Here is a 16,616-nt window from a genome sequence, read left to right on the forward strand (position 1 = left end):
ATATTTAAACTGAAAGCTGAGAAGGTATAGCTAGTTGGGTGACCTTTGAACCCAAGTGTGTCTGATGTTAAATTCGTTGAAGTGGTTGCATGAGTATTCATCTAAATGAAGGGGGGGAAATGAGGAGAGTATTTTTTTTGATAATTAAGAGAGAGTAGTTTTAACTTGAGAAGAGCTGATCTAGCTCCAACTGTCATTCTAGAAGGAAGGACTAGGACAAAATAAAAAAGTTAAAATCTTATGAGATTGAATAGAACATAATAGGAAAGGCAATATATCCTTTCCTTCTCCCTCCAATTTACCATTCATTTTTTTTTTTTTTCATTTTTGTATTAGTGTTAAATTCTCACCCTAACTCCTTAAGCTGCTATGAAATCCAAAACACCATAAAATCCCTAATACTATGTGTGAAAGCACTGAATCAGCGCCTTGAATTTGGGATTGGAAGAAGATTAGTTCAAAATTTATATCAAATTTTCTCCAATCCCAAATCCAAGATGCAGATTTGGTGCCGCCAAACATAGCATTAAGACCTTTGAGGGGGCAAGGACAAGCCACTTGGCTACAGAGGATTACAAAATTGATTAATTCTTTTAAGCTATGTTTAAAATATGACAGCAGACATTCTTCTAGTCTCAAAAGACACCTACACCAGTATGAGAGTAATATTTTGTTTACAATTAATTGTGTTATTTACTGAATAGATTAAGCTAGCAGACATTTCCAAGTGTTAATTTAAAAATAAGAAAACAAGCCGTCCTTCAAAACTTCCAATAAGACCTCTTCTATTTACAGGGTAGTGCCGTCTTGTGGGAAGAACCATTTTTTTCCATCCAAGAATAACATTGTTCTGCAACGGAGAGATTAAAGTCTTTCACAAGCATCTTAACCTGAAAATTTGTTAAAATCCAATTAAACAATCGCGCCTGCAACAGTCCTAGAAGCAAATTTCACAAAGAACTTCCATAATTCACATGGCAGCAACAATAGTTCAACTGTCCGTTTTAGGTTGAAATTCATAGAACCATTTCCTTCAAAGAGAAAAATTACAAGCAGTTAATAGGGACCATCTTGACTGAAAGTTCACACTAGCCAAAAGAGCTTCCAATACTTTCTTCGCCAAATAAGTTACCAGACCTCGAGTCCTGTTCAAAGGATTGAAGTACAAATTAACTCCAAACCCAAACAAGCTTGTACGGATTGGTAGAACTTCCCAATACAAGTTGCCCCTTTTCTTTTTGTTTTTGTTTTGATAAGTAAAATTTTATTAAGAATGCGCTTAAAAGGGGAGCGAAACCCAAAAACAAAACAAAAGGCTAAGGAGCGCCTCAAGCCTTCAAAGAGGGCCAAAAAAACAATAATCTCCTCAACAAATCTATAATCTCTGTGAAACCCAACAAAAAAGAGTGAAAATAATGGATAACTTAAGCATAGAAATAAGCTTCTCCATTCCATTGAAATAACGCCGATTTCTCTCGAGCCAAATGCATCACCAAATACAAAGAGCCGTAGCCCTCCAAGCGTCCAGAATGAGAGCCCCCAATACAAGTTGTTCCTTATGCACTCCACAACTCAAAACCCTCAAAATTGGACATCCAAAGATGAACCTATATATTAATTTTTATGTCTAAATCTACAAACAGTGCACAAAATTGGACATCCAAAGATGAACTTTTGACTCTTATGTCATCTTGGTGAAGCACTTGAGGGGATGGTGTGAGTCCATAAAACCATGCCAATGACAAAATTCACTTCAAGTTCTGGAAAATTTTCCATCTATGCAACTGTTACCAGAAAGGAACACGCCAGCAAAACATTGTTGCCTGAGCTATTTGATGCAACCGTTAAAATCTTCCATGTGAACGTTAAATGGCATGCAACCAAACATCTCCAAGTAAAAATCATGTCATCGACATATGGATAAGGAATTTCAATTAGAAGAAAATCACTATTCGAAAGAAAAATCAGAAAAATATGGTATATTGGATATTAGTCAAAAGTTCTCTAAATAACTCAACATAGTTTCCTAATTACAGGTGCAGGACTAAGTCAATTCCTGTTGCTCGGCTGGGTATATAATCCTGACCTTTCCTGATGTAGCATGTAATATTAGGGTCCTACTGTGTGGAGTAGTGGTTGTCTCCATACCAGATGTCGAATCCAGGGGAAAATTGATGACAGTTCAAAAGATGAAAGAAACTCAAAAAGGGTATTTAACCATTTTGATCTTTTACCTCTACCAGTAACAATCACTGCTGATATTGCCACTTTATTACCAATCACAGCATGCTACATCTCAGTACAAGCACAAAATCCACAAAAACGATCGGCAAAATGCTCCTGGTTTTGGTCATATCATCAGTCAAATTGGTCATCTTATTATATAGAAACAGACAAGAACAGAAGAACAATTTAAAATACATCATCCTTTAAAATATCCATTAACATATGGCCATTGCCGTCTTAAGAGTATACGGCATCAATTTAAACAAATCCTCAAGGCCATACCATTATGCTTTTTTAACAACACTTCAATTAACACTTTGCATAAAATCACATGGAGATGCCGGCCATCTTTCCAACATAACCCCCCTTTATATATCTTGGTGCAACTACCAAATACAAAAGCAAAAGGAACTCCACATAGCTTCCCGCCTTTTTCTTGATGAAGTGTAAATCATTACCAAACATGGCTATCATCCCACTCCTCACTCTCATTTTTATGTTTAATTTATCTCCTCAGTCTGCCAAGGGAAGTGAATTTCCATCTACAGTTGAAATAAATGAGGTTAGCAAATTACAAACTTACATCATCCACGTAAAGCAACAAGAGGGAAAAGTTTCCACCCTATCTGACGAGCTAAAGAGCTACCATCAGTCATTTCTGCCTTTTGGTACTGCAGCCTCAGACAATCAACAACGGTTGATTTATTCATACCGACATGTGATCAGCGGTTTCGCTGCAAGACTGAATGAGGAGGAAGTGGAAGCAATGAAAAAGAAGGATGGATTTGTTTCAGCAAGTCCTGGGAGGATGGTACGGTTGCAGACAACACATACACCCGCCTTCTTGGGATTGCACCAGGAAATGGGGTTCTGGAAAGAATCAAATTTTGGGAAGGGTGTAATAATTGGAGTGCTGGACACTGGGGTACTGCCTAGCCACCCCTCTTTTAGTGGTGATGGAATGCCATCACCTCCTGCTAAATGGAAGGGGAAGTGTGAGTTCAATGCATCATATTGCAACAATAAACTTATTGGTGCAAAGTCATTTGATATTGCAGCCAAGGCCAACACGCGAGTGCAAGCTGAGCCACCACTTGATGATGATGGGCATGGGACCCATACAGCAAGCACAGCTGCAGGAGGCTTTGTCAAGAATGCTGATGCACTAGGAAATGCCAATGGCACAGCAGTCGGGATGGCGCCTTATGCTCATTTGGCAATTTACAAAGTGTGCTTTGGACCAGATTGTGCGGATGTCGATATTTTAGCAGGGCTTGATGCTGCTATTGATGATGGTGTTGATGTGCTCTCGATCTCTCTCGGTGGAGATTCAGTTCCATTTTTTGAGGACAACATTGCAGTAGGTGGATTTGCAGCAATTCAAAAAGGAATATTTGTAAGCTGTGCAGCAGGAAACTTTGGCCCTTTCAATAGCAGTCTATCAAATGAGGCACCATGGATTCTAACTGTTGGAGCGAGCACTCTTGATAGAGTCATCAGAACCACAACAATGTTAGGAAACGGGGAAGAATTTGATGGTGAGTCCTTGTTCCAACCAAGCGATTTCCCACCAACATTATTGCCTCTGGTTTATGCTGGCATGAATGGCAATTCAGATGCTGCATTGTGCGGTCCTGGATCGTTTAATAACACTGATGTGAAAGGAAAGGTAGTCTTGTGTGAGAGAGGTGGCGGGATAGCAAGAATTGCCAAAGGCCAAACAGTGAAGGACGCCGGTGGTGCCGCCATGATTCTCATGAATGAGGAGCCTGATGGCTTTAGTACGGAAGCCGACGCCCATGTTCTTCCTGCGACGCATCTGAGTTTTGCTGCAGGACTGAAGATCAAAGCCTATATAAACTCAACTTCAATGCCTACAGCTACAATCTTGTTTAAAGGAACTGTCATTGGAGTAGATTATGCTCCTAGTGTTACTTCCTTCTCGTCAAGAGGTCCTAGCTTGGCAAGCCCAGGCATTTTGAAACCGGACATTATCGGTCCTGGTGTGAGCATTCTAGCTGCATGGCCATTCCCTCTTGAAAACAATACCAATACAAAATCAACATTTAACGTAATTTCGGGCACCTCAATGTCATGTCCTCATCTCAGTGGCATTGCGGCATTGCTCAAAAGTGCACACCCATATTGGTCGCCAGCAGCCATTAAGTCTGCGATCATGACCACTACTGATCTGCTAAACCTTGACAACAAAGCCATTGTCGATCAAACTATGCTTCCAGCTGACGTCTTAGCCACTGGTGCAGGTCATGTAAACCCATCAAGAGCCAATAATCCAGGGCTCATATATGACATCAAACCTGATGATTACATACCTTACTTATGTGGTTTGGGTTACACAGACCAAGAGGTGGGGGTAATCGCACACCGTACAGTGAAGTGTGCCAAAGAGTCAAGCATACCCGAAGCACAGCTAAATTATCCTTCATTTTCTATTGCACTTGGACCTAGTGATCAGACATACATGAGGACAGTGACAAATGTTGGCGAGGCTACATCATCCTACACTGTTGAGATTATTCCACCACCTGGCGTTGATGTGAGTGTCAAGCCCGATAAACTCGACTTCAACGAGGTGAACCAGAAGATGACATATCAAGTGACATTTAGCAAATCAAATGCTAGAATAAAGACCCCCTTTACTCAAGGATTTCTAAAATGGGTGTCTGCTAAGCACTTTGTTAGAAGCCCAATCTCTGTTAAGCTGGCATAATGAAAAGGTGCCAGAGGTTCTGGGAAAGAAGTAAACTTAAGTTTCCTAAACCAAAAAAGAAGCCCAATCTGTGCTTAGTTGGAGTAAAGAAAAGGTGGCAGAGATTCTGGCAAACAAGTAGTTTTTAAATTTCCGAGACCAAAAATATTTACTTTGACATCATGATTGTGTAATGCGAACTGTTGTCTGAATTGCATACACTGTCTTGAATAACTAATTGTCTGAATTGGAGCCTTGAATGAATGAAAACAACAAAAAATTGCGCAAATAGATCACATGGACGTTTGCTAACTTTGATAAATGAAAATCAATTGAAAAAGGGATGTTCACAATATTTAGAACAAAAAATTATCTATGTTGCATTATGTATCAATTTTTTGTCATTTCATGGCTGCAAATATCAAAAAAGGTAAATGATAGACAAATTTTTACTTTCACTTTTTACCTTGACTTAACTTGTCATGATTTGTTGTAAAGCTCTCCATGTTTGGATTCAAATACCCAAGCATAGAAAACAAATTAAATTTTGTTATTGAAAAATAGGGTTCCGAAAGACCTATTCAGCCCTCCCCTCTTGGTGTACTTGGGACACAGTCACACAGTGCAATTTAACGTATCAGAGCCAGGGATTCTATTGAGAGAGAGAGAGAGAGAGAGAGAGAGAGAGAGAGAGGTTTCTATTATGCAATTCAATTTTCAAGTCCAAGAGTTGTATACTTTTAGGAAATATATATCAACAACCATGAATTAGAATGAGGTAGGACATGGTCTAAGGCAATGCGAATGAATTTTTGTATATGTCTCTCTCTTTTTTGCGTGTTCAGCTAGGAACTTAAACTCCTTCCCAAACTTTCATACTAACTGCATAACTGAAAATATTCACAACATTTAAGCACATATAGAAAACATATCTTTGTAAACTAGCTAAAACAATAGAAACCACCACCTTCGCTTCAAAGCACCAAACTTGTCTGTTAATGATTGGATAAGTTCTGTTCCAAGATTTCTTTATTGAAATCCAATGTTTACCACTCACTTCAAGAAATAACAATGTCTTATTTAGGGCAAAAAGAATGTTAGTTAAGGTCATAAGAGTTTTATTGGCATGATGAATCCTGGAAAGCAACTCCTAATTTCAAATTCTAGTAGTTAGAAATATTTATCTAAAATTTGAAGAAGGCATTTGAAGGATGATAAAAGCAAAAACAACGCGAACAGCAAATCCAAATTCAATGTGGTCATCCCCATAGTATTCAAATCGCTTGATTACAATGAGGGTGCCCTTATCTTCTAACAAGCTCTCCCATTCACTTGGCATAATTTTGGGTGGGAAAGGAAACCATGCACACCCCAGATTATCACATTATTACCAAAATTGGTCCTTCTAGCATAAATTGAGCTCATAACTTTGATCAAGTGTCGTTACGGCTACATGGAATTGCAGCATTGGAATTGGAATTTGTAGAATTGAAGAAATTTTTGATGTAATTTTAAACTAAATTTTTCTTCAATTTCACTCATTTCAATTTAAAAACGCCAATTCACCAATTTCAATTCCAAGACTCTAATTCCACGTTAAAAAAAGCTTATTCATTGGAATTTGGAGCAAAGTACCTAATCCTATGACTTGCAACGACTTTAGGAATCTAATCTCACATAATCGACCGGAAAGCTCACAGAAGTTCACATTGTAATTTGTATTTGTGGGTCATGCTAAAAAAAAATTCCTCTTTTTTTACTTTTTTATTATTTATTTTTTCTCAATTTCTAATAAGAATATGCTAATGGTTACCATGTGAGATGCATAACAGTTTACATAAAGCTACAAAATCTAAATCCAATGCATCAGAAAGAAAACTACCCAAATAAATTAAAGTTTTAATCCCAGAGAAGGAAGAATTATAGTCTCATTTTCAGTTAAAAACTTTCTGGGTAAATTTTCCCAAAATAAAAGTAAGAATAATTATAATACCAGGGCACTTACGTTTTCCTTGGGCTTGCGGATGATCCTCTAGCTTCGATATTCGTTAGTCTGCAGTGCCACTTATCTTATAAGAAACCCCACCACCGTTTTTCCATTACTGTACCAAATTACTACTAATATATGTGTGTGCATATATATATATATGTCGCACACGCGGAATTATAGAAGAAGACTTTGAACAGGCCCAACAGGACGGGCTTGAGTTGGGTTTAGAAGAGAATGAGCCATTGTCCAATGTTTTTATTTTGATAACTGGGACCCAATCCAATGTTGTTTGGGCCAGACTTAGCTTGAAACCTTGAACATCAACTTTTTATTTGAAAGTCACCCCTTGATTGAAATTACCATTCTACACCCATGGTTCAAGTTGGATTTTGCAAATGTGGTGACTTGGGGGTTGGTTTGATGTAGACAACTCAAAAAATTTCTCTTATTGAGAAAGTGAATTTTGCTGTAAAATTTCATATTCTTCCCGCAACAAAATAGCATTTTATTTTTATTACTTTTCCTTCTTAATATTACTCGTATTTCTTTTGAAGCCTTGTGTTGCTTTTATTCAATTAACCATTGCGAGTTTGGTACCGTAATTTTAAGGTCACAATAAAGCAACTTTATCATTGCGTTAAGGCTTTTAATTTCATGATCCTTTTATCTTCCTTTGAGATTTAAGTATGGAGTTTAAAGGTGTAATCTTATTGCAATCTGTCGGGCCGGGGAATTTGATGGTTTGGACATAGGTAAAAATTTGATTTAAATGTGGTCCAATTGGGTGTGAAAATATTCGAATTTAATTTAGTTTGCTTATAGGGTGAGTTGAGAAGTGCAATTGGGTAAAGGCATTCCCTTAAGTCGTGTGAAAATTCATATTCGACTCACCCCATCCTCCCCTCTCCCTCCTTGTCAGGTAAAAAATATATATGTATAGTTCACTCATAATTTGTGTATCATTTCTAAATTGCAATTTTAAAGATCAAGGAATTTGGTGTTTTTTGGATAGAATGAAATTAGATATGAAACGTGTTTAATATCATTTTAGTTTGCTTATAATTTAGATTTTGTTGTGATGGCAATAAATTGTCGGAATTGATGTGCTTGGCTGTACCAAATTATGATTGTTTTTTTGCTTAATTAACCATTATAATAAGAAGACAATTTTGTTGTGAAGAAAATAATTCGTCAGAAATGATGTGCTTAGGTGTAATCAATTATGATTAAATTTTTGTTGAAAGTTTAGGAAAAGTTGTCCTTAATACTGTTTAAATAGTTAACTTTTATTAAATTATTAGTCAATAACAAATGTCGTCAGCATTTTTCTCTCAAGTAACACAAGAATTAAGCCATTTTTGTCTACAGCAAGTGAGGGGGACAATTCCCCCTCCCCCTCTGAATTTTTAACTTTTTATTAATATACCATGCTATTTTTTCTTTTTTTTTTTTAATATATACTCCTAAAATATTGTTAACTTCCTTAAATTATTACAAAATTTCAACCTTTCTCCCTCCTTACCTAAAGTTCTAGGTCCATCTCAGTCTACAGTAAAAAGTTTACAATTTTTAATTCCATTATCTTATGAATAAACAATTCGCAACAATTTATTTTCCCCAATTAACTAACCTTTAATTTATAATTTTTCATTTTAGAAAGCAATTAGCAACAATATTAACTAACAAGTGTCATCACTAAATCATATTCACCCTCAAGTTTATTCCATTTAATGGTATTGGACACATAAATTCTATTTTGTATTACTTTTTTTTACAAGTCTATGTCTCCAATTTTTTATTCTCTTTGTTTCTTACTAAACGTGTAGACAAATATTTTATTTATTGCTGGTACATCAACAAGTCTACATTGTACATGACCCTAACTCTTAATTCTACTTCCAAAATACACTCCAAGACTTCCTAGTTTCCAACTCATTCATCTCCTCATTCTCAATGTCTCATTATTCTTGTTTCTTTGTTAATCATCAATATTCTGCTCCACATTGTAAGAAATAACCATCTTATAAAATTTTGCTTTTAACTTACTTAATATTTGGCTAACTTGTCTACATTTTGTTTAATCCACTCAAATTTTACTTATTAGATTATTTGTGGGATAAAAGGGTTTGACAAATTTTGTTGTTTATGATTAAAATTTAAGACTTTATAATTTATTACTTTTTGACAAGGAAATTATGCCTAGCAGTATTAGATCTTTACTTTCTAAAGGGAAGTCAGGGGTTCAAGTCTCAATAAAGGTATGTGTGTGTGAGCATCATTAAAAAAAAAAAAAAAAAAAAAAATTATGCCTTATGAGTTATGATTGCTAATAATTTCAACTTCTTCCCAAATTAAGTGGTCTATGTGTTAATTAATATATGGAAAAACAAATTTTAATTATTTTTTATCAAAACACTAATTATGGTCTGATTGTTGGTTGCCTATTGGTCTTCTTTGTAAAATGGCCACTTGAAATGGCCTGTTAGTTCTCTCCCTTCTATGATGGAGATACATTCGGACGGAATTCCTCTTTGTTTCAAGAAAGGATCCCATGAACAGTGTTAAAATTCTATGAACGGTGTTGATAGGGAGTTAGAAAGTCGAACTGATAAGGGTCACGTCCCCACTCATTGTGATCCTTTTGAATCTATTCCATTACCTGGACTCTAAATCATTTTCCTTTCATAAAACCCTTCTCCGTCAAGGAAGCATCAACACCATTAGACCTTCAAGGAGCAACATTGATTCGCACCACATAATTAGGTTCAAAGGATATACAAGGATGTTTATTTAGAAAGCTGCCTTTTTTTTTTCTTTTTCTTTCTTTTTTTTTTTTTTTTGTAGAATTAACACAAATTGAAACTCTTAATTTAGTACCCAATCTTCTTGAATTGTCCTGTTACTTGCAGAATTTGAGACTCTTTGGGTGGATCAATGCCCTAATAGTTCTATCCAAGCAATCAAACCTCAAGAGCAAAACTCTAAAATGCCAAGTGAACATTACAGGACTCTGCTGGCTACTGGTTAATTACTACTACTAGTGCTTATAAGTCACTACATTTGGGTGGAGAGGAATACCAGACTCCATATATTTTAAACCTTTTAAGGATGTGGTCTGTATTCAAAACTTAACATGGTAAGTTTACTGCTATTAGTAACAATGACTGCTGATATTGCCACTTTATTACCAATCACAAAATGCTACATCTCAATACAAACACAAAAACAATGACTGCTGATATTGCCACTTTATTACCAATCACAACATGTTACATCTCAATACAAACACAAAATCCACAAAAAGGATGGCCAAATGAAGATTATTGCACATGATATCATCAGTCAAATTGATCATTTTATTATATAGACTCTCAGACAAGAACAGGAGGACAATTAACAATACATCATCCTTTAAACAATCCATTAGAATATGGCCATTGCCGTCTGAAGAGTGTGGCTTCAATTTAAACAAATCCTGATGGACCATACCATTATGCTTTTTTTAGCTACACTTCAATCAAAACACTTGCATAAAATGACATGGAGACGCCGGCCATCTTTCCAACATAACCCCCCTTCATATATATCTTGGTGCAACTACCAATTACAAAAGCACAAAGAACTCCACATAGCTTCCCTCCTGCTTCTTGATGAAGTGTAAATCATTACCAAACATGGCTATCATCCCACTCCTCACTCTCGTCTTTATGTTTAACTTGTCTCCTCAGTCTGCCAAGGGAAGTGAATTTCCATCTGCAGTTGAAATAACAGATAATAGCAAGTTACAAACTTACATCATCCATGTAAAGCAGCCAGACGGAAAAGTTTCCGCTCAATCTGAGGAGCTAAAGAGCTACCATCAGTCATTTCTGCCTTTTGGCGCTGCAGCCTCAGAGAATCAACAACGGTTGATTTATTCATACCGACATGTGATCAGCGGTTTTGCAGCAAGACTGAATGAGGAGGAAGTGGAAGCAATGAAAAAGAAGGATGGGTTTCTTTCAGCAAGTCCTGGGAGGATGGTCCAGTTGCAGACAACACATACACCCCACTTCTTGGGATTGCATCAGGAAATGGGGTTCTGGAAAGAATCAAATTTTGGGAAGGGTGTAATTATTGGAGTGCTGGATACTGGGGTACTGCCTAGCCATCCCTCTTTTAGTGGTGATGGAATGCCGCCACCTCCTGCTAAATGGAAGGGGAAGTGTGAGTTCAAGGCATCCTACTGTAACAATAAACTCATTGGTGCAAGGTCATTCAACATTGCAGCCAAGGGCAACATGCGAGTGTATGCTGAGCCACCACTTGATGATGATGGACATGGGACCCATACAGCAAGCACAGCTGCGGGAGGCTTTGTCAAGAATGCTGATGTACTAGGAAATGCCAATGGCACAGCAGTTGGGATGGCGCCTTATGCTCATTTGGCAATTTACAAAGTGTGCTTTGGACCAGATTGTGCAGATATCGATATTTTAGCAGGGCTTGACGCTGCTATTGATGATGGTGTTGATGTACTCTCGCTCTCTCTCGGTGGAGGTTCAATTATGTTTTCTGATGACAACATTGCAATAGGTGCATTTGCAGCAATTCAAAATGGAATATTTGTAAGCTGTTCAGCAGGAAACTCGGGCCCTGTCAATAGCAGTCTATCAAATGAGGCACCGTGGATTCTAACCGTAGGAGCAAGCACTCTTGATAGAGTCATCGGAGCAACAGCAAAGTTAGGAAACAGGGAAGAATTTGATGGCGAGTCCTTGTTCCAGCCGAGCGATTTCCCACCAACATTATTGGCTCTGGTTTATGCTGGCATGAATGGCGATTCATATGCTGCATCGTGCAGCCCTGGATCGCTTGATAGTAATGATGTAAAAGGAAAGGTAGTCTTGTGCGAGAGAGGTGGGGGAATAGCAAGAATTGACAAAGGCCAAACAGTGAAGGACGCTGGTGGTGCCGCCATGATTCTCATGAATGAGGAGCCTGATGGCTTTAGTACGTTAGCCGATGCCCATGTTCTTCCTGCTGCACATGTGAGTTATGCTGCAGGACTGAAGATCAAAGCCTATATAAATTCAACTTCAATGCCTACAGCTACAATCTTGTTTAAAGGAACTGCCATTGGAGTAGATTATGCTCCCATGGTTTCTTCCTTCTCGTCGAGAGGTCCCAGCTTGGCAAGCCCAGGCATTTTGAAACCGGACATCATTGGTCCTGGTGTGAGCATTCTAGCTGCATGGCCATTCCCTCTTTTAAACAATACCAATACAGAATCAACATTTAATGTAATTTCTGGCACCTCAATGTCATGTCCTCATCTCAGTGGCATTGCAGCATTGCTCAAAAGTGCACACCGTCATTGGTCGCCAGCTGCCATCAAGTCTGCGATCATGACCACTGCGGATCAGCTAAACCTTGATAACAAACCCATTGTTGATCAAACTTTGCTTCCAGCTGACATCTTAGCCACTGGTGCAGGTCATGTAAACCCATCAAAAGCAAATAATCCAGGACTTGTATATGACATCAAACCTGATGATTACATATCTTACTTATGTGGTTTGGGTTACACAGACCGAGAGGTGGGGATAATCGCGAGCCGTTTAGTGGAGTGTGCCAAAGAGTCGAGCATACCTGAAGCACAGCTAAATTATCCTTCATTTTCTATTGCACTTGGACCTAGTGATCAGACATACACGAGGACTGTGACAAATGTTGGTGAGGCTACTTCATCCTACACTGTTGAGATTATCCCACCACCTGGCGTTGATGTGAGTGTCAAGCCCGATAAACTTGACTTCTCCAAGGTGAACCAGCAGATGACATATCAAGTGACATTTAGCAAATCAAATGCTAGTAGAAAGACCCCCTTTACTCAAGGTTTTCTAAAATGGGTGTCTTCTAAGAACGTTGTTAGAAGCCCAATCTCTGTTAAGCTGGCATAATGAAAAGATGCCAGAGGTTCTGGAAAAGAAGTAAACATAAATTTCCTAAACCAAAAAAGAAGCCCAATCTGTGCTTAGTTGGAGTAAAGAAAAGGTGGCAGAGGTTCTGGCAAAGTGGCAAACCAAAAAAAAATACATTGACATCGTGATTGTGTAATGTGAACTGTCTGAAGTGCAAGCCTTGTCTTGTATAACTATTTGTCTGAATTGAAGTCTTGAATGAATGAAAACAACAGAAAAATTATGTGAATTGATCACATGGACGTTTGGGAACTTTGATAGATTAAATTCTACTTTAAAGGGGATGTCCACACTAGTTAGAACAAAAAATATATATGTTGCATTGTATAACAATTTTTTGTCATTTCACGGCTTCAAATATCAAAAAGGTATATGATGACAATTTTTTACTTTCACTTTTTACCTTGACTTAACTCATCATGATTTGTTCTAAAGCTCTCTATGTTTGTATTCAAATAACCAAGCCTAGAAGACAAATTAAAATTCAAAAAGTTGTTATTGACAGATAGGATTCCATAAGACCTATTCACCCCTCCCTTCTAGGTTTACTTGGGACACAGTGCACTTTGACATATCAGAGCCTTGGGTTCAATTAGGGGAGAGAGAGAGAGAGTAAAGGGTTCTATTATGCAATTCAAGTTTCAAGTCTAAGAATTGTATTCTTTGAGAAGAGATATACCACAACCATGAATTAGAATGAGGTACGACATGGTTTAAGGCAATGCAAGTGAATTTGTTCATATGTCTTCTTCTTCTTCTTCTTTTTGTTTTTTGTTTCGTGTGTGTGAGAGTTCAGCTAGGAACTTAAACTCTTTCCCAAACTTTCATACTAACTTCGTAACTGAAAATATCCACACCATTTAAGTACATATCAAACAACATGTGTTTGTAAACTAGCTAAAACCATAGAAATCACCATTTACGCTTCGAAGCACCAAACTTCGTTTGCTTATTTGGTTGGATAAGTTCTGTTTCAAGATTTCTACTGAAATCAAATTTTAACCACTCACTTCAAGAACTAACAATGTCTTATTTGTTTCAAGATTTCTCTACTAAAAAATGAAATCAAATTTTAACCACTTACTTCAAGAACTAACAATGTCTTATTTAGAGCAAAAAGAATGTGACTTAAGGTCTTGACTCCTAACCACATGATATGATATTGTTCACTTTGGACCCGAGCTCACACGATTTTATTCTTGAGTTTCACCTCAAAAGGCTTCATGCCATTTGGAGATAGCGCGCACTAGCATATATAAGCAATTCACCTTCACCTTCGCCTTAACCAGGTGATGTAGGATTGTGCAACCTATAGCTTACCCAGTGTGATAGTCTGCCAGTGCCTCACACCCGCCCACGCACACCCGCCCCCAAGGTCGCCACAAGCAACCCCGAGGGGCCAAACGTTCCTGTTGGCCACACTTCCAGCTGAGTTCCGGCTTGAATACCACTTGTAACAATTCACTCCACCACATGATATGATATTGCCCGCTTCGGGCCGAGCCCACACGGTTTGTTCTTGAGTTTTACCCCAAAAAGTCTTATTGATGGCATGATTGAATTGTAAGAGTTTTGATGGTATGATTGAATTCTGAAAAGTTACTCCTAAATTTGAATTCTAGTAGTTAGAAGGCAATGTATTTATCTAAAACTTAAGGATGTTTGCTACAATAAGCATTCGAAGGGTGATAATAGCAAACACAACGTCAACAGAAAATCCAAATTCAATGTGATCATCCCCTTCAGTATTCAAATCGCTCAATTACAATAAGTATAAGGGCGCCCTTATCTTCGAACAAGCTCTGTCATTCACTCGGCCTAATTTTGGGTGTGAAAGAAACCATGCGCAGCTCAGATTATCACATTATTAACCCAAAATTGGTCCTTTTAGCATCAATTGAGCCCAAAACTTTGATCCATGTGTCTTTACTTGAACAGAGTATAGAGAAAGCTCATTCATTGGAATTTGAAGCAAGGTACCTAATCCTATGACTTGCAATGATTTTAGCAATCTAATCTCAGATAATCGTCCGGAAAGCTCACAGAAACTCAAATTATCGGTCATGCTAAAAAATTCCTGTTTATATATATATATATATATATATATAATTTAATTTTTTTCAATTTCTAATAATGATATGCTAAGAACAAAAAAATGTAAGATGCATAACAATTACCATAAAGCTACCAAATCCAAATCCAATGCATCAGAAAGAAAAGTAACCAATTAAACAAAAGCTTTAATCCCAGAGTAGGAAGAATTGTAGTCTCATTTTCAGTTTAAAATTTTCCGGGTAAGATTCTAGAAAAGTTACAAAATGGGAAAAAACTGAAAATAATAATAATTATAATAACAGGGCGCTTAAGTTTACCTTGAGCTTGATGTTGAGGCGAAGCAAAGCCTATAAAAATCGCCATCATCCTTTAGCTTCGATATACACAATTAGTCTGTGTCCACTGATCTTGTAAGTCGTACTTAACCCACCACCGTTTCCCATTACTATATTACATAGTGAGAAATAATGAAGACAAGAAGACAAAGGCCCACGATTACTCCAGACCCAATCCAATATTGTTTGGGCCAGACTTGACTTGGCTCGAAAATTATTCAAAGGTTTTGAAAATGTGTTTTGAAATTTAGCTATGATGGGCAGTCCCGAATTTTGAAGTGTCCAACGTGGCCGAGTGGCAGTCCAAAATATCACATGAAGTATTTAGAACTTTGGATGCATCGACCGAGGTGATGCGAGTCTCCTCTCACATTGTCATACGGATCCAGGGGTGGGCTCAAGCCCACCCCCAAAAAAAAAAATATTTATTATACCAAATTTTAGCCCAGTAAAAAAAAAAAAAAAAAATTATTACTACTATTAACCCACCCAAAAAAATATTAGCCCACCCCGATTCGCCCTTGTTGCATGTGTTTAAATTAGGATGATGTGTAGAGACTATGAAAAGTAGCCTAGTGATACTCCTTTGTCTTATTTTTTTAATTATAAATTTTTAGGAAACCCCCTTGAAGTATTGGTCATTTGCAACCCTCCTGAACTACAATTTACCCCCTTGAACTATTAAATTTTTGCAATTAACCCCCAATGTGACATCTCTGGCCAATTGATTATAACGAAAATAGTGAAAGACAATTTTACCCCTATATAAAACTACGTCGTTTCACTAAAAATTTCAACAACCGTCATTTGCTGAACAGCTCCTATTAGACATCTTCGGTCGTTGATAAAGAAGACGTTATATCTATATATCGATCTCCATCTCCACCTCTATTGCAACTATCGACCGTTACAAGTCATCGGCAGCGGCGGCCGTAAATATATGCAACAAAACCCACCGGCAGCCAAATTGCTCACCACCACCATTTCGCTCCCCAACCACCAATAACAAATACCATATTTCGGCAAATTAACCACCACCACAACTTGTGTCGTCACCACTGCCATCCTCACCCACAACCACTACATTAGACCACCATCGTGGCGGTCGCTACAAATCGTTTAGGTAAATGACCACCACATCTACACAACAAAACCACCACAGTCAAATTGGCGTCGCCACCACATTTGCACAGCAAAACCAAACACAGCCAAATCGGCGTCGTCATCATTGTAATATTTTTTTTTTTTTGCCATTTTTCATTTTCTGAAATTTTCTGATTTTTTTTTTCGGGTTTACTTTCGTTTTGTCTCGTTTTGCGTGCCAAAAACCGTGGGCT

The 16,616-nt window shown here is 37.6% G+C and overlaps 2 protein-coding genes and 1 long non-coding RNA gene across 3 annotated transcripts; 2 read left to right on the plus strand and 1 right to left on the minus strand.

Moving 5' to 3' along the window:
* Positions 1-599: 599 nt before the first annotated feature.
* LOC132307842 (uncharacterized) lies at positions 600-7,115 on the minus strand. Its single transcript, XR_009482326.1, has 2 exons — positions 6,942-7,115; positions 600-890 (listed from the first exon to the last, which is right to left on the minus strand). It is a non-coding gene; the product is annotated as an uncharacterized LOC132307842 (long non-coding RNA).
* On the plus strand, positions 2,504-4,957 carry LOC132307841 (subtilisin-like protease 4). Its single transcript, XM_059805709.1, has one exon. The coding sequence runs from the start codon at positions 2,666-2,668 to the stop codon at positions 4,955-4,957; it is 2,292 nt and encodes a 763-aa protein (XP_059661692.1). The 5' UTR covers positions 2,504-2,665.
* Positions 7,116-10,389: 3,274 nt separating the features above from the next.
* Positions 10,390-12,868, plus strand: LOC132307843 (subtilisin-like protease 4). The gene has a single exon (XM_059805711.1). The coding sequence runs from the start codon at positions 10,577-10,579 to the stop codon at positions 12,866-12,868; it is 2,292 nt and encodes a 763-aa protein (XP_059661694.1). The 5' UTR covers positions 10,390-10,576.
* Positions 12,869-16,616: the final 3,748 nt, after the last annotated feature.

Source organism: Cornus florida, unplaced genomic scaffold (assembly GCF_030987335.1).
Source record: "Cornus florida cultivar Cherokee Brave unplaced genomic scaffold, ASM3098733v1 CherokeeBrave_3.0.0_Hap2_Chr05, whole genome shotgun sequence".
Lineage (NCBI taxonomy): Eukaryota > Viridiplantae > Streptophyta > Magnoliopsida > Cornales > Cornaceae > Cornus > Cornus florida.